The sequence below is a fragment of the Argopecten irradians genome, chromosome 9 (assembly GCF_041381155.1).
Source record: "Argopecten irradians isolate NY chromosome 9, Ai_NY, whole genome shotgun sequence".
Lineage (NCBI taxonomy): Eukaryota > Metazoa > Mollusca > Bivalvia > Pectinida > Pectinidae > Argopecten > Argopecten irradians.
The window spans coordinates 26,542,028-26,559,425 of NC_091142.1; the positions used below are offsets into that span (position 1 = coordinate 26,542,028).

Here is a 17,398-nt window from a genome sequence, read left to right on the forward strand (position 1 = left end):
AAGTCTTTTGAATTATATCTTTGATTTCAAATTGTTTTATGATTTGGCAGTCTAATCAGATTAAAAGAAAATCAAAAACTTTATATTTAAACACAAGATTCCATTGAAAACAATGAAGTCAGGATATACAGTGATGTTCTTTTTCATCTTTCTGTCTATTTTGTTTCTGTAGTTTTTGTATATTCCAAGTTTCCATGGTAACTTGCCAAATTATTACACAAAAACGTGTATCGATCTGATGCTCTTTCTATACAGGTGTGGACTATTGCTGTGTATTATAACAAACTGATGTTTTATTTCGAGTTTTACAGATTTTTGTAATAAAACTGTAGGTGGTAGAGGCTGCAGTAAAATGTCAAAGTTAAAGCTTTAGATATTGTCGGTAAATCAGGTAGCTAGTTCAAGAAATTGCATTGATTAGGGTACTGAAAAATAGTACTGAAAATCAATAGGGTTAAGATATTTACAGAAAATGGTTGTAAAAATAATGTGTTATCCTGTTAAGATGTAAAGGAATTTTAAAGAAGAAAAGAAAGAAAATTATAAAAAAATATCCCATGTTAACAAAATACAAGTATGTTTTGTGATTAATCTCTTTGATTTTTTTTTAGAATAAAAAAGTGAAGCATGCAAATATATGCAGTTATATTTAAAGAAATTTTAAAATGTTTAGCTATTGTATGTTATATAATGCTTCTTAATAGCTGATAGTTTGTGACTTTTGCACTGCTTAGGGACACTTTCAAATTAGGTTGTATACTCACAACTGTTTATAACTCATCATATATGCATGAATTTAACTTAAAACCACCACTCAATTGAAAAAAAAACCCTTTTCCCAAGTTTATGTAAATTCATGTAGCTACAGTATTTTCAGCCCACTGTAAGTGAAAAATCATCATCTTCAATAAGAAAATAAAAAAAATCAAATAGTATTTTAGAAAGGTAAATTTCAGAAACACAAATACAGAATCCAAGTATAGACAAGAAATAAATGGGAGCATAAACTCTTTTTACCAAAAAAAAAAAAAAATATTGAAGAAGAAAATTATCAAAGAATTTTTTTTGATTAAAAATGCTTAAACTATTTAGTGAAGGGGCGATACCTATTTTACATATCTTTAAAGGAAGAAAATAATTTGGCATGCCCTTTGCCATTTTTATTTCGATATTTAGTTACTCTAAATTACCTTAGGGCAATAAAATACTCTCTTACTACAATCTGCCTTATTAAAAGGGAGTTAATTATAAAAAGGAGATACTATTTTTACAAGCCATTTTTACTCTACTTCTTCAAGGGGAGATAATCGTTAAAGGTAGATAACTGTATTTTGAATAGACATACCCTTTGCCACCTACTATTTATTCTCAAGGGGAGGTAATTACTTTGACCTGCCCTCTGCCACTTATATTAATTCCACTGCTACTAATGTTTGGTGTCTGATGGGAAGTTTCTGGTATTAACACAGGCCAAAACCAGCCAGAGACCCAGCACACTTAACCTCTCTGCTACCACCGCAGCTCTGCAGGTAAGTAGGTCAAAGGTCAGATCGGTGTCCTTTTATTTTACACAGCAACACAAGTTATCTCAAAGTCAGTGGGCTCATGTGTAATGTTGGTGCATTCTTTATTTGAGTTTTGTTGTGACTTCAGGGTATCAGATTTTGAGATAATGAAGCTTTGACTCGGATGTATTGTATAAGCTGCATGTTGTGTGTGTCCATTTTACTTTGGTTTTGTGTTTAATGCTGTATTATACAGGAATATTGTGTACATGCAGGACTAATTCAGTTACAGTAGTTACTATATTAAATGATAACGATCGTTTGAAATACCCGATGCATGTCTCCTTTTGAAAAAAATGTACCATGGAAAACCTGTAGTTTTATAAAGGTTGAAAATTGGGAAATGACTAAATTTTATTATCAAAAGGAATTTATCGTGCATGTTGGTGATGAAAATTCTTTATGAATTTAAGGCTTGAATATAAGGCTTCCATTTTCAGTCTTAGTCTTGAATTTCTCCGATGAAAAGGCTTTAGATAGATATGTATACCGGTATTTGAATCCAAGTGTTTAATTGGTAAGAGAAGATTTTAAAGGTCAATTTTATCGCAGTATGATCTGAACAAATACTATCAACTTTTAGATGCTGCAGTCATTAACATTTTTCCTATTGGTATTAAATATATACATACATGATAATTTTATTAATTTGGCCCACTTCACAAACATTTCTAAATTCAAGGAAATTCAACTTAAAATCTCCCATAGGAAAGCATTACAGAAGTGACGGAGAAGTTACGAAAAGTTTCTTAGACTTAAGATTGTTTTCTTAATTTCTCTAAATTTTAATCTACTATGAAGAATGCATATCTGTGACATATAATTCATTGACATTATCAGAAGTTAAAAAAAAAAAAGTATATATCTCGTGTTGCAGTATATCAATTTTCTCTTCAATGAGATTTACTTTCATGACTATTGTGACCAAGGAAAAGTTGTGAAAGTTTTTCTCTGCAAAATTATATGTACATTATTCTGAGTTACATTAAATGTATCTCAATTTAATAGGCTTATTAGCCGAGAAAAATTAATATTTGGGAACATTATTTCAAATAGAGATCATAAAAAAATGAGTTACCTCCAAAGGAAAATTAGCTGATAGTATCCCAATTCATTGATTATGAAATTTTGCTATTGATTGTCTAGAATTGGAAGGATTATACAATACAAAATGGAAACTGATCATCAGTTACAAATTGATCATCGTAACATCACTAATGCTTTTTCACCTGATGCATGATAACTAAGTACATGTAGTTGAGTTATCTTTAGAATTAGAACTATCAGTTAAAATTAGCCTGGGTTTCTTAAAGATGCTCCACCGCTGACGAAAAATAGGAGCAGATGTATTTGTATTTTTCTTCAGTTACAAAAGTTACTTACCATAACCATGATTGAAAAGTTAGAACTTCTTATTTTCAAGATAAAAATATTAGAAATAATTAAGTGTGTCCCGAAAAATATTTGTGGTACTATGATCTATATGGAATAAAGTATTGATTGCGCAAGCATCAAAAGCAAAATAAATTATTTTATATTATTGTCTGGGTTAATTAAACATATATAAACATGATTAAATACCAATTATTTTTCAAATGATGAGTATTGTTTACGCTCTGTTGGCTGTGGAGCATCTTTAAGCTTTTAATGACTTGTTTGATTTTCTTAACCTCACAGACTTCACTATGTATGAACACGGCCTTTATTTTGACATTGAATGACTGGCCCTACACTATTACCGTTATTTATAGGGTCACAACATGTACAATAAGTGATAATAACTGAGAGCTTTGTTTGTGTGATCCACTATGTGGAATATTGCAATATTTCAGAGTTGTTACCCTGGTAATATTTACACAAGAATTCAGAATGGTTACAACTTCAGTCATTAGCGTATATACATTAGAATTAGAAATAAGGAAGTTTTGGAATGGTTGTGGTATTCCTATGGTAATTTTGTAGTTTTAAAGTGCATGATGGTACATGTATTTGTAATTAATTACATATTACTGAAAACCAATTTACATTATTGTAAGTTGTACGAGCTGTGTGCTGATAATGAATGACTGTACTACTTGTAACTATAGTATTATTTTAGTACAGTGTAATGACTAATGTCTTGAATGGAGATCTAGAATTAATGATTTATTTCCATCCAACTTGGTAATGTTAAAGATGCTCCACCGCCGACAGAGCATAAATGATATTCATCAATTGAACAATATTTGGTGTTTAATCGTGTATATATATGTCTAATTAGCACAAAAAAAATTTTTAAGATAATTTATTTTGCCTTAGGTGCATGAACAATCAGTACATCATTCCATATAGGATATAGTACCACGGAATTTTTTCGGGATGCAATTAATTATTTTTTATATTTTCGACATGGAGAAAAATTAGAAGCTCAAACTTTTCAATGGCGGTAATGGTGTAAATTGAGTAACTTTTGTCACTGAAGAAAAATACTAAATTGTCTGCATCTGTTTTAAATAGTGAAAAAATACCATTTGTCAGCGGTGGAGCATCTTTAAGTAAAATAATCATCATATGGCATTTTCCATTTTCATCTATCATAATTATTAGCTATAATTTTCTTTAAAACATCTTTTAAAGCTTAAATGATATATTTATTTTCAGATATATTATAAATATATGTATCTTGTGAAAGCTGAACTGTGGTTTACCAGATAATATTTTCATCCTTTCCTTTCACCGCTGTCACACAGTGGCCGACACTCTGAGACATTATAAGGACGACCTAACCTGGATGCTTTATACATTTTACATGACTTAACTTACAGAAAGCATTAAAGGAAAAGGAAGAACATATAGAACAATTACTTAGGGAGCGGGATTTAGAGAGGGCAGAGGTCGCTCGTGCTGCAGCGCATGTGGACGAGGTGAGTTATCTCCCTTGTAATGGGTCCTGGATATTTGGCGTGTGGCGTAGTGTTAGTCAATTGTGTTGGGCTGTATTTTGGATGATGCCAAGTTACATAAGAGGCTCACGTTATGGAAATTAATGTTTGATTTATCTGTTTAAAATTGCTCAGGAAGTGATCATAAATGTAGTATTAATGGTACCTTATAACTTTTGAGAGCCTTCAAACAAATCAATTTTGTTTTACAGTTAAAAAGTATAAATTCAAGTCCGGTTTGGAAACGAGGTGGGCCTTTAAGATGTTGTTCTCATTGGAACAGTTTTGGTATGTTGTATCAAAATTCATATGGTGTAGTCTTTTATGGAATTTTGTATTATTATCAGGCTGAGGGTGAACTTACATCCATGCGTGTCCAGAATGAGCGACTAAGAGAAGACACTGATGATGCTGTTATTAAACTGAAAGCAAATATACAGCAATTAGAGAAAGAAAAAGCAGACCTTCTCTGTAAGCTGGAGGATGAGAAAAGGTATACAGAAAATGAAAACTCCTATCTCATAACAAAGTTTACATTTTAATATAATTATAGGTAAAATTATTATGCTTCAATTTAATGGGAAAGCCAGTGAATATTTTTCATTTCAAAATATTTTATTAAACAGTACAAGTTATACAGGAATTACAGAGAAAAATATTAAATTATTGTATTGATAAATGGATTAGACAACAGGCAAAGCCTATATAGGTCCTCTCCAGAAATATAAATCGCCAGTGAATATTGCTCTTTAGCATTCAAAACCTAAACTTAAAAAACGAGGCACCATCTGTGGTTCTAAAAAGCTTTTTACTAACATGATTAGTTTTGAAGAATACAGTTTGAAATTGTGAATTTAACTGTTAAGAAATTGATGAATAAAGACAATTTTTAATTTGGTTGTTTGATCTTCGAAATATTCATACTATTTATGTATTGCCGAGGGTCATTAATTTTCATAGAAACATTTTGGTGAGTTGTAATATTATATTTAAACTGTTTTTTTTTTAATCAATTATTACTACATTTATATCTTTTGTACTGTAGGAAAGTAGAGGACCTTCAATTCCAGATAGAAGAGGAAGCCATTACCAAAGATGACCTTGAGGTATGCAGCCATATAAATGAATATTAAAACAAAACATGCCTTAATTAAAATTCTTATTCACCAAAGAAAGGGGGGGGGGGAACATTTTCCTTTCTCATTAGAAAAGTTAATTGTCAATACGGGGGATTTTGAGACCCCAAAATAATCTGGATAGAGTATGATTCACCATTAATTAGTCCCACTTTCTGCACTTTAACCACATTGTTTTGGTGTCTTGAAACCGACGTATTAGCCATTTAAGTCATTATCAATAATGTTTAAAGATTAAATATTGAATAATTGCTCTCTACAAGAAGAAATAATTTTCAAAACAGGGAGGTGGGGGGAAATTATGTAGAAGATATTGGAAGGAAATAGATAAATATAAATTGAAAAAGACTGTGAAATTGTATACAATAATCGGAAATGATAAATTGAAATATTCTATAAAACAAACAAAATAATTTTATCATGACATGCTATATCTACAGTCCAGGACAGAAGAAGAGGAAGCCAAACTTAAGGATCTAGAGAAGTCTCTTCGGCGAGAGAAGGAAAGGGCAGACAAGTTTGAACAAGAACTCTTTGGTTTGAAGGTTCCTATTCAAATAGTACTCTGAAAATGACTAGATGCCAATGTCTTTGTTTTCAAAAACAGATCTCTTCTGTTTCTGATCAGTAGTCAGAAGCTAAACTAATGAAAAGGCATTTTAACTACAAGCATTTCTTTGTTTTTACAGTAATGAAACAAACATATACCTAGCTTATGTCTAATACCTCACCTCTCATTTCCTCATCAAGTTTTGCATATTTTAGTGGTAAAATATTAAAAACAATAACTACCCTAAAATAGTGACAATCACATGTGCTGTAAAATTGATGCGACTTAAAGTTGTGAAATTTAATCTTTGCAAAATGTCATATGACATGATATTACAAAAAAATGTGACTCGTTCACTATACTGATACATTGTGGGGGTGATACCTGATAATAACATTTGTTGGGGGGTGACTCATTCATTTACGTGATACCTGATAACATTTGTGGGGGGTGGATACTGATACATTTGTGTGACTCATTCATTCATGTGATACCTGTACTGATAACATTTGTGGGGGGTGACTCATTCACGTGATACCTGATAACATTTGTGGGGGGTGACTCATTCCGTAATACCTCATAACATTTGTGGGGGGTGACTCATTCACGTGATACCTGATAACATTTGTGGGGGGTCTATTGTTCCTATTGGTGATGAAATAACGTCAAAAGATCCTATTCCACGCTAATGTCATTTCCAGCGGGAAGATTACAAAGAGTAACATTCTAACACTACTGGAGATTTTAGTCCCTCAAAAACGTTATTGGGTATCATATGGTAACCTCCCATTAAGATGCTGCAGACTATTTAGTTTGCAGTATGTATTTCATCCTTTTTTCTTTCCAGGCCTTGCTGAAGGATAAAGCAGAAAGGCTGACAGAAACTGAGGATCAGAACATTGTCTTCCTGGACCAGATTGAGGAACTCACTCACAAATTATCACAAGCTGAGAACAAGGTTAAAGGCTTCGAGTCATCTCGATTAGAAGAAGGGGCGAAGGTAAATATTGTATCTTCTTTCAGTATTCCCGGTCATTTTTTTCGAATGGGGGTTTTTGTACCCCCATAGCTCGCAAAATGGGGGTACAGTGCCATACTTAAGGGGTACACTATATTTGCGTATGATCCCCATGTGTATTCTTAGGTAGAAAATAAAGACAAAGTGTAACGTAAATTTGACCAAAGGGAAAAAAACCACAATTGAAAATAGTTTTAGATATATATCTGTTTGTTTGATTGATTTTAAACAACATTTTTGCTTCTTTAATTTGTCTGCAGATTATTCAATCAAAATTAAAATATAAACAGACGTACGGTACATGTTTGTTGTGTTGTGTCAATTTCTTCACTCAAAAATCATGTTCTCAATATGCATAAAATTCATCTTACATTGCAGTCAATTTACAAATTCATTTTGAAAAGCAACTTTCAAAATATTTTGTATAGATCTCTTCAGATTTTTCACCCTCCCGATCCATGAATGTGCCAATCCTAAAAGGCATGTAAAATGTATCGCTGTCTTATAGCTGATTTCTGTAATGATTGGTATCACAAACAATTGTCTTGCTCAGAGAACCATGTGGATTTGAAGATCATTTTCATACTCTATGATAGTGCTGGACAGACACAACTCTTGTCTCTAGTTTTTTTCGTGCAATTAAAATCTGCATCGTAAATTGCTTCCAGTAACAAATGCTCTTTGAGCGATATAACGATAAGTCCCAAGACTACCGATGGTCATGGGTATGGTCTTGTATTTTATCATAGGACAATGCAGATAAGAAGTTAACACATCTGCCGCTTGTTGCGCTGCATTTAATGTTTACTGAAAGGAATACTTCCGGTATCGCAAAACACGTTTTGACACACTTATGATTTCTTCAATCAAAATCAGAGATAATAGAAACAATGTTCACCAAATAATGGAAATTATTTAAGTGTGCATGCACGTACAGGTTGTCAAATTTATGTGTGCATGACACAATTTGTACGTGATTCACGCACGTTTCTGCATGATTGGGAACACTGAACTCAGTGTGTAAAATCTGTAAGCATATAGTATCCTGTATGCCTAGAATTTCAAAAGAATCAATAGAATTTTGTTAGGAAAAGTGAAATTAATGTTACAATATCTGTTGTTTTGGTAATAAATCAAAATAGGACCCTTTTGAAAATTACAGATCAATCAGTGCAGTACAATGTATATGAAGAAGACTTATGTGTCAATAATTAGTTAAACCATTATTCTTACGTTGCTTTTTGCAATTTATTACTGTTGCAAAAGTTTTAAAAAGTGTGAGGTACAAGAAACATGTTGTGATTTGGAAATAACACAAACCTATGATTTAAAGTTTTTACAATAATTATACCACAACAAATTTGGGGGGAGGTGGTATACTGGAATTGGGTTGTCCGTTGGTCTGTCTGTAGACACAACATGGTGGATCAACTCCTCCTAAACTACTAGACAGATTCTGATAACATTTGATACACAGAACCCTGACGTAAAGGGGAGTTGAGTAAGCTATTAAGGGTTCTGTAATGTCTCCTATTAATGGAGTTATTACTGTATAGCTAAATTTGTGCCGCAGGGGGTAATAGCCGTCACTGGCGACAGTTCAAGTTATATGTAGAATAAAATGTCCTGCGTAGGGTAATGAAAGAATATTTTTATTTGGAAATAGAAAAGAATAAATGATTTAAGTTTGGAGTATTTCTTACAGACCAGTCAAGTTAGCATTGAATTAGAAGAAAAATCAACAAAAGTCAACGAGCTTGAAGACACACTATCGTTACGAAACCGAGAAGTTAAAGAACTGCAGAACAAGCTTAGTGAACTGGTGAGTTTTTGGCTATCTTTTGTTTACAGCTACATACAGAATTTTGTGTGTTATATATATGATTACAGGTCGATTCAGTGCTGTTATACATTAGCTTTAACTGTTGTAATTTATTGTTTATGCTTGATATTACAGTTGTATAATAGAAACAGAGATATACAGTAGCAGTGATTAAAAATATTGAGTAAAGGGAACGTGGATCTATTCAAGAATATTTAATTTCCCTGATTTGCATGTATAAACATTATGCGAGATTGTTACTTTTGGTTGTTTTTTTTATTCTGTTTTTTGTTTGTTTTTTTTTTTTTTACAAAATAAAGACTTTCATTGAATATTATTAGCTCCTTTGAATAATTGATCCAAAATTGAAAAAAAAAATGTTTGGTTGATTGCTTACATATATTGGCTAATAAAAGTATGTCATTATTTATTTGTATTATTGATGTTTTATTTGATTGGTTGACTGAGTTTGACTCAAAGGTCAAGTTTTGACAGTATCAAGGTCAGGCTTGGTGTTTGTGTCTTGTTTTGTTATAAAGTTCTGCATTGCACATCCTGCTTATAATTTTGTTTTTCTATTCTTGAATGATATTCATGGTAAGGGATAAGATTTATAGGGTACAATATATAATAGGGTGATTGATATTTCTTTACAAATTATGACCTGTTTTGCATGATGGACAAGTCTTATTTGGTTCAATTGCATTAATAGATAACTTTCTAGACCTACTTTTCAAATAAAATATTGCATATTAGTCTTAACTAGAAGCAAATTAAAACAACTGATTTAGTATCATTTATTGTTGATGTAAACTTTCTGACAGGTGTTTAAATATTTTCAGATGAAATATAAGTATTTCTCACAGGTATCTATGCTGGAGACCTAGCTAAATCACTTGTCCTAGGGTGTTCTCTTAGACACAATTGTGATAACATGTTTGTCAGGGTGTTTGTAAAAAGATCACAGTGAATCATCTCCCTTTGGAGTTGTCTGCCCTTCCTCTGCTGCTCTGCATTTCTTCCTCTCATTTCCTTGATGTTTGATTTTTCCCAAGCTCATCAAAAAGGATAAATTTGCTTTGCTTTTGTAATGTGCAGATTATGTCTAGGTATTGTTTATTGAATAATTATTAAATGTAGATTTTAACTTATAATTTTCTAGTTTAGTTTTGCTGAACTTTGTGTTGATTTTAGCTTTAGGATTTTCAGGATTCGTAGGAAAATGATTGTAAATTCATATGCGATGTTGCTTTGTAGTGTTCAATTTTTTGTTTCAAGCAATGATTTTAACTCAAATGCATGTTTAAAGTTTATTGTGATCCCATTAACATATTGATAGGTAAACTTATTATTATATAAGTAAATACAAAATTATAGTTGTTTATAGAATAATTTTATTTCTTCAAACCAAAGTTTTATAACCTTTTATCAGACATCCAAATCTGTTCAGTGTTGATTGTTTTCTTATTTTAAATTCATTGGTCCAGATTGTGTATTAGTGTTCTGATGTATTGCTTGATGAAATGATTGTTATTCCATGTTCCTTAATTATGTAAAAAACATTGGTCAATAACACTATCATTGATATAAGAATCTTGAGGGGAAAAAAGAGTATTTTGTTAGGATATTTTTCTGGTCTTGTTGATGTGATAAATGAATATTAAATCAGCTAGAAATCATTATGAAATTTTAAATGTGTCAAACTATTTTATTATTGATACATTTCAAATTGTCAAAACTTGTCATTTTGGTAACAACTTTTAAACAAAAAACATTCCAATGACATATGATGATGGCGGTTTTGAGCTGATTTATATGTAATTGTATTGGTTTGATGGGATCACCTTTTTATTTTGCCATCATTCCTTACACAACCTATTGTACATGTTTGTTATGATCTCTGTCAAATCAAAGCTTCTTCTTAAAGTGAAATGTTTTCCTTCAAATTATACCATAAATGGTCTCATTAAATGCAAAATTGAGTTCGATATTTACATTTTTGTGAAATATTTAAAAAAAAAAATGAAAAAAATATAACACGCACACAAAAAAAATCAGTTTAAAAAAAGAAGCACTTTGTGTTAAAAAAATTCTATGACAGATAATATGGTAAAATGACAATGAAATGACCAGCATGGTATAATGAAATGTCAACATTTTAATAAATCCACAAGAAAGATTAATAAATTCATAATAAGTATTTTTTACTGTTCAAAATTCAATGTCGACTGATCATATCAATGCTTCTGAAAGAGGATGATCATAATTATATCTTGGTGTTTTTTTCCTGTCTCCATAGCGATATGGTCTGTGTCGACTGGAGGCTTTACTTGACTGGGATCATGTTAGCCCCTAAGTGTGTATATACTAATACTTTGTCAGCACAAAGGGAAGGTAAGGGAAAGAACACTACACTTTCCCTGCACGGCACAGCACTCAAACAGATCCCCTTCTGGCTTGGAGTAACTTCCCCTTACATTTAATTTTTGGTGGATGCTGATTTTATTTTAATATTAAGTTAATTTATGTATTTTCTTACAGCCAAACTTTTTTTTCTTCAGAAGACTGATAGATTTTAAAGATGAATAAGATTTCCAAATGATAATGTATCCATGTATTCATCACACATACTGAATCAAAAGTTAACAGACAAATTTTGAGTTATTTACTTCTGAATTTGAAGAAATCTCAAGAAAGAAGTTTGGTTGTGTTGTAATCTTGCTTTCTTCTGCCAATTAGTCAAGCAATGACAATATGTATGGCTTGCATAAATAATGACAAAGAATATGCTGTTCTAGGATCATAACTTATCAAAGGGACAATTATTCCCCAACCTTGGATTTTTTAGTTGATTTTAGAGCTTAGAGGTAGATTTAGTTATAGGAATAAAATAGAGTATTTATAGGTTTGATTGTTCAAATATTGTATTTGTTACATTAGTGGGGTGGTGGATATAGTAATGTTTAGGGCTATTTGAAAAATTCATATGACGGTAGCGATGGAAGTGTATAAGTTTAAATGACAGTAGAGGTGATAGTGTGAACAAGAAAAAGTAAATTAAAGTAATTGAAAAGAATTTCTAGCAAAAGGTCAACAAAGTAACAGAAGAAGAATGCATTGTATTCCAGTTACATTATCTGGTATTCACTGCCATGTTTTTCAAATAATCCATTTTCAGCTGCTGTTGCTGTCATTGTACATTGCCTACTTGGCGGTTGATCGTTAAATTATATCTTTTGATTTACATTTATTTATTACTGTATTATTTGTAATTATATCTATACAATTTCAGGATTTAGTACACTTATCCTGAAATACCATGCATGTAATGCTATTCTAGAGCAGACTATGTACTGTTTTTAGTTGACCTTTGCTCTTGTCAAATTCAGATGTTTCCATTTTAATTTTAAATTTGAAAACCTCTTTGTTTAGTTAATGATCTCTGGACACAATAATTAAATGACTAACTTTAAAAAGCAAAAAAATAGTGTTTGTTCAAATTTTCTCAATTTTTCAATAATTTTTTCTTCATTTATATCAATCAGTTGAAAAGTTCTTAAAATGTTGTGAGCAAAGAATGCATATGTTTCATTAAAAGTTAGTTAATGTGTATTCCTATTTCTTGACCCATAAATCTTCAGCACACTTTGAACTTCAGTGTGAAAGAGTAACAGTACTTTCAGTACTTTGATGATTCATATATTTGGGGAAAAATCATCGAAAACTGAGTATGATTCATTTATTAAAGAAAATATCATTAAAAACTAAGTATTTATTTTTTGGTAATTCTAACAGAGTTTGAACAATTACTATGCACACTTGGTACAAGGGGATTTTTCAGTATTTATTTATGAAAACATTTATGTATTTGAAATTTGATATTCAATACAAACAGTAAATAGCCTTGCACTAAAACATGTTATCTACTCATGAAAGCATTTTTTTTTAAATTGAATTGCAAAACTGAAAATTACAAAGCCTTTATTTTTTAAAGATTCTTAAATTCTTATATGGAATATTCAAATTCTACATCCATGCAGGTTGAATTAACTAAAAGAATGCTTGTCGATAATATTTATATATGTTATTGAATTAACCCGAAGTAAATTGTTGTCTGTATCAAGATTTTCCTGTTTTATTGATTTCAGAAAAGTTAAAAACTATGATAGTTTGATAATTTATTAGTTTAGCACTAAAGATGTGATTACCGTATGTAATACCTAGGTGTATATAGTCACCTGCTTTTGCCTTTAATTAAGACAATCTCGCTGCTGTAATTCTGTATTTGTATATTACATAGTTATCTGCCCTATCGGGTAGGTCTTCATTGTGACGTCATGTATTGCGAGCGTAACGTCATAGTTTTCGAAGAATTGCACTCACAAAATAATGACGTAACAAATGATAATTACCCGCATTAGGGAGCTATGACGGAATATGTATTATTGGTGTCGGTGATCAGGCCAAGTTATATAAATCAATGTTTATGGTGTATGGCAGAGAATACAAAACCATTGTGGTTGATATTTGAAGAAGAAAAAAATCTAAATTTTTAACTGCAGTTCAAGTTTTTTTCCCTTCTTCATATCTATACACATTTGTGTGTGTTTTAATTTGGCCAACATGTCCAGAGACCAATAACGATATGAAGATGTGTGTTCAGATAAAACTTTTAAATTCAGACATTCATCATTAATGTATTGAGTTAGCTTGTAACCTGAGCTTTCAATTGATCCCTTTTATTCAGTTTTGGGTGGATTTTATGGTAAAAAACAAACAAACAAATACAATGTAAGGTAATGTATAGAAATCAGATTTAAATAGACAAAATAAAAGTACTTTTTGTTAAAAAAAATAATATATTATCAAGAAACAAGATACAAAAATGTCATGAATTCTGTAGAAATATGCCATTAACTTCATAAAGTGTATGAAATGAGCTCAGTTGTTTTAGCTGGTTTGTATCATTTACTGTCTATTGATATGACTTGGTTCAATCTTTATATATGGTGAATTACCAAACAACTGTAAATCAAGAGAGTTTTGCATGTAATTAAATTTCGCATTTGTGGACAATTAACTTTATTTGATCGCAGGTAACTTGTGTGAATTAAATATTTAATTAAATATATGGAATTCAATGTTTATTTATATTGAACTTTAAAGTTAAATAGGTTTTAATGTTCTAGCATATAAAAATATATTTAAACTTATCAGGATGTAAACAATGTTTATTAATTATAAATTCACATAAAATTCTCCATGTGCAATTGTACATGAATTTTGTGTGAATGAAGGCTGCATGGATAGAGGGTAGTGGAATTAACAGAAAGTAGAAACCTGACATTATTAAAATATTTTTGAATATTTAACTGAAAAACTACTATTAATTTCAATAAAGAATATGAATTAGTTATCAAATGGAGTTGGAATCCTGACATTATTAAAATATTTTTTAACAACATTAAAGAACAAACAAGAACTTCAACACTTATATGAGAAGAATATGAATAAGTAAATGGAGTCACGATCTGAATCTGAATTTGATTTGTTTTAAGAATAAATCTTATTATAGCTGAAAAAACCAATAAAGAGGCAATGTTAGATTTGTTGCATGTTACTATATCTTTTGTACAATGTATCTACTAAAATCAAAATGTTTGGTAACAAAACAATAATAGGAGGAAAGACAATATATTGTTTGCATGTTATTAATCTTTTATGATGTTCATTCTTACTGTAATTAATATTTTTTTTGTCTGCAGAATGAAGAAGTTAAAACCAGCGCAATACGCAGACAAAAGTTGCAGGAAACTATTGACAGTAAGTAATGAATGGTTCACTAATTGTTATGTTTGTTCCATAAATTGGATGTCATATATCATATGGCTGTGGAATTGTATTCAGCAAACATCAATTGTTCTGTATTTAAATTGAATTGTTTTATTAATTTGACATTATTGATTTTCGGTCAAATTTGAGATTTTTTTATTCTGTGAAGTATTATACTAGTTAATTGTGTTACTTAATTATCGTTTCTGTTACAGATTTATCAGCACAACTTGCAAACAGTGGAGATGCATCCAACAGTCTTAACACAGAGATACAAAAACTCAAATCTCAAATCTCAGGTATGTAATTAAAAAAAATCTCAGGTACATTTACTTCATTTTAAAAAAAAAGTATCAGGTATGTAATTTTCAAAAATCTCAGGTATGTAATTTAAAACAATCTAATCTCAGATAATGTACGTTAAAAAATTCAATCTTATGTCTTAAAAATTTGTAATAGAAACTATAATTTCAGGTAGATAGAGAACAAAAAAATCTAACTTTGTTTATACAAAGTTTGTCAATTTGAATCTTGAGTACAAAATCAAAAAATCCAAATGTCAAGTACATCATTCAAAATCTTGAAGTGAAAAGTTTTAATCCAAAAACTTGAATTTCTGAAATAGGTCACAGTGACCTGTATTTGCCCTTCAAAGTGCATTGAAGAAAAACCTGGTTCAGACTGTGTTTTACTTCATTGGTTGTCCTTTATATAGGTCAAAGGTACCATATGTATGGCAAGATGGTGTGTTGTGTATGGATTAGGAATATTATAGGTCACTGTGAATACCATATATAGGTCACTACAACCTATATTTTGATCTTGAACTGTAATGAACATAAAGCTTGTCGTGATTTTTTATCCCCTTAAAATTTGACACATGTCTTAGTCTGAACACTTGTATGATTGTCATTATTAAGCGATTCTTGAGTTTTATGTGCAAAATACTTTTTGCAGATTTACAACGAAAACTTGACTCAAGTAAGGACAAAGAGCAACAGCTGACGGACGAGAAGAATCAGTTGGTAAGTACTTTTGATATCCTCCTGTGTATCTATATATGGCTAGGGTCATACTAAGTAGGGCTATGGTCAAGCATACCACCACATATATATAGGCCAGAGGTCGATCTAATGTGCACTTCTTTAATAAGACTCTATAGTACTCCGTATTATACTTGCACTTATTCATTTTTATCCGAATCATTTTATCAAAAAAAAATATTTTCGATCATTCTATAGATTTATTTTTTTCGGTAATATTTTTTTCTTCTATTCTTTAGGGACATATTTGATATTCTGTATATTTCATATAATCAGTAGATTTTCCTTCCCTCCTTGCTGTTCCTATATCATTATTGTAAGATGGGATGCTTACTTGTGTTCTTTGAATGTGTTTGGAGATCAATATTATTGACATTGTACAACAAATATGGGACAGATACATCATTCATCATAATGCTGTACATCCAATACTTCTAGAAGTCATATTATCATCAAAGCATTTCACTATTTTCATAGATTGGTTTGAGATCAAAACCCTCATATGTTAACTTCAAAATCATATCAATCATTTGTGAATTGACCATCAAGTAAAAATTATGTGATAACTCCATTATTATAATTGATTCATAGTAATTTGAAGAACTTGCCAGTAAAAGTATGAATTAAATTAGCTTTCAATTATCTCAATTTAACCTTTGTTATTGCTATGCACTGTACTAAGAAAATACCAATGATTTAATGTTTAAAAATGAAATTTAGAGAGCAGAAGAATAAAGTTTATACAACAAAACAAAAAGAAAAATAACCTGTTGCAAATCATCATCCATAGATCATTGTCTGTTTTGTCTGCGGAGTTATCTACCCTTATCAGCAAGTATTAATATATCAATTGTTCAATCTTTACTCTTTCATCCCTGAAATTTCATAATGAACTGAACCATGTTTTAAACAGAAGAGTTCAAATGTGTTTTTAGGAGTGAGTGAGATAAAGAATTTATGATTAGACATAAATGCTAATAAAACATGATGATAAAGGTAGATAACTCTACATAATGACAGACGTTTTTTCATCAGTGAAGTTACGATCAACCTACACCTTTTGCCTGTGATGTTGTCAGCAGTGTTGTGGACAATGCAAACCTGTATTACTTTTGTTCTATTGTATGGCCTTTTTTTGTATGATGTGGTCATATATATGTATTCTTACTTGTGGAGTCTGCTAGAATGATTGCCAAATTGAATGTTTTTTTCTCTCTCAATTAAATTTTGGTTTCCCATTTGGGTTATTCATAAATTTTATTAATTTTTTAAGCATTGGCATTATTTTTGTCATTCTTTTTAAAAGCATTGACAAATTTTTCATTAAAATTGATAATATAATATTTTATTACCAAAAAAAACCACATTTCTACTTCTGTAATAGGTGTATGTTTATACAGTCTATATCAAAGCTTGAAATTTCCTGTTGTGTTTGGAAGAGCTAGATGCTTTTGTGGGTGTCTGAAATGTACAAAACTGTTTTCAAAGTCGATAACTGTTTGATTACAGAA

General features: G+C 30.6%; 1 protein-coding gene across 2 annotated transcripts in view; it reads left to right on the plus strand.

Moving 5' to 3' along the window:
- LOC138331901 (CAP-Gly domain-containing linker protein 1-like) overlaps positions 1 to 17,398 on the plus strand; it is a 102,213-nt gene that overhangs the window by 42,022 nt on the left and 42,793 nt on the right. The window contains exons 2-11 of one of the 2 annotated variants that reach the window (XM_069279759.1): positions 1,470 to 1,529; positions 4,370 to 4,468; positions 4,834 to 4,979; positions 5,532 to 5,592; positions 6,063 to 6,167; positions 7,020 to 7,172; positions 8,896 to 9,012; positions 14,778 to 14,835; positions 15,060 to 15,143; positions 15,802 to 15,869. In XM_069279759.1, coding sequence (XP_069135860.1) covers positions 1,470 to 1,529; positions 4,370 to 4,468; positions 4,834 to 4,979; positions 5,532 to 5,592; positions 6,063 to 6,167; positions 7,020 to 7,172; positions 8,896 to 9,012; positions 14,778 to 14,835; positions 15,060 to 15,143; positions 15,802 to 15,869 — 951 coding nt within the window. Of the gene's footprint in view, positions 1 to 1,469; positions 1,530 to 4,369; positions 4,469 to 4,833; positions 4,980 to 5,531; positions 5,593 to 6,062; positions 6,168 to 7,019; positions 7,173 to 8,895; positions 9,013 to 14,777; positions 14,840 to 15,059; positions 15,144 to 15,801; positions 15,870 to 17,398 lie in introns of both variants that reach the window. The other variant, XM_069279760.1, reaches the window with a different exon arrangement.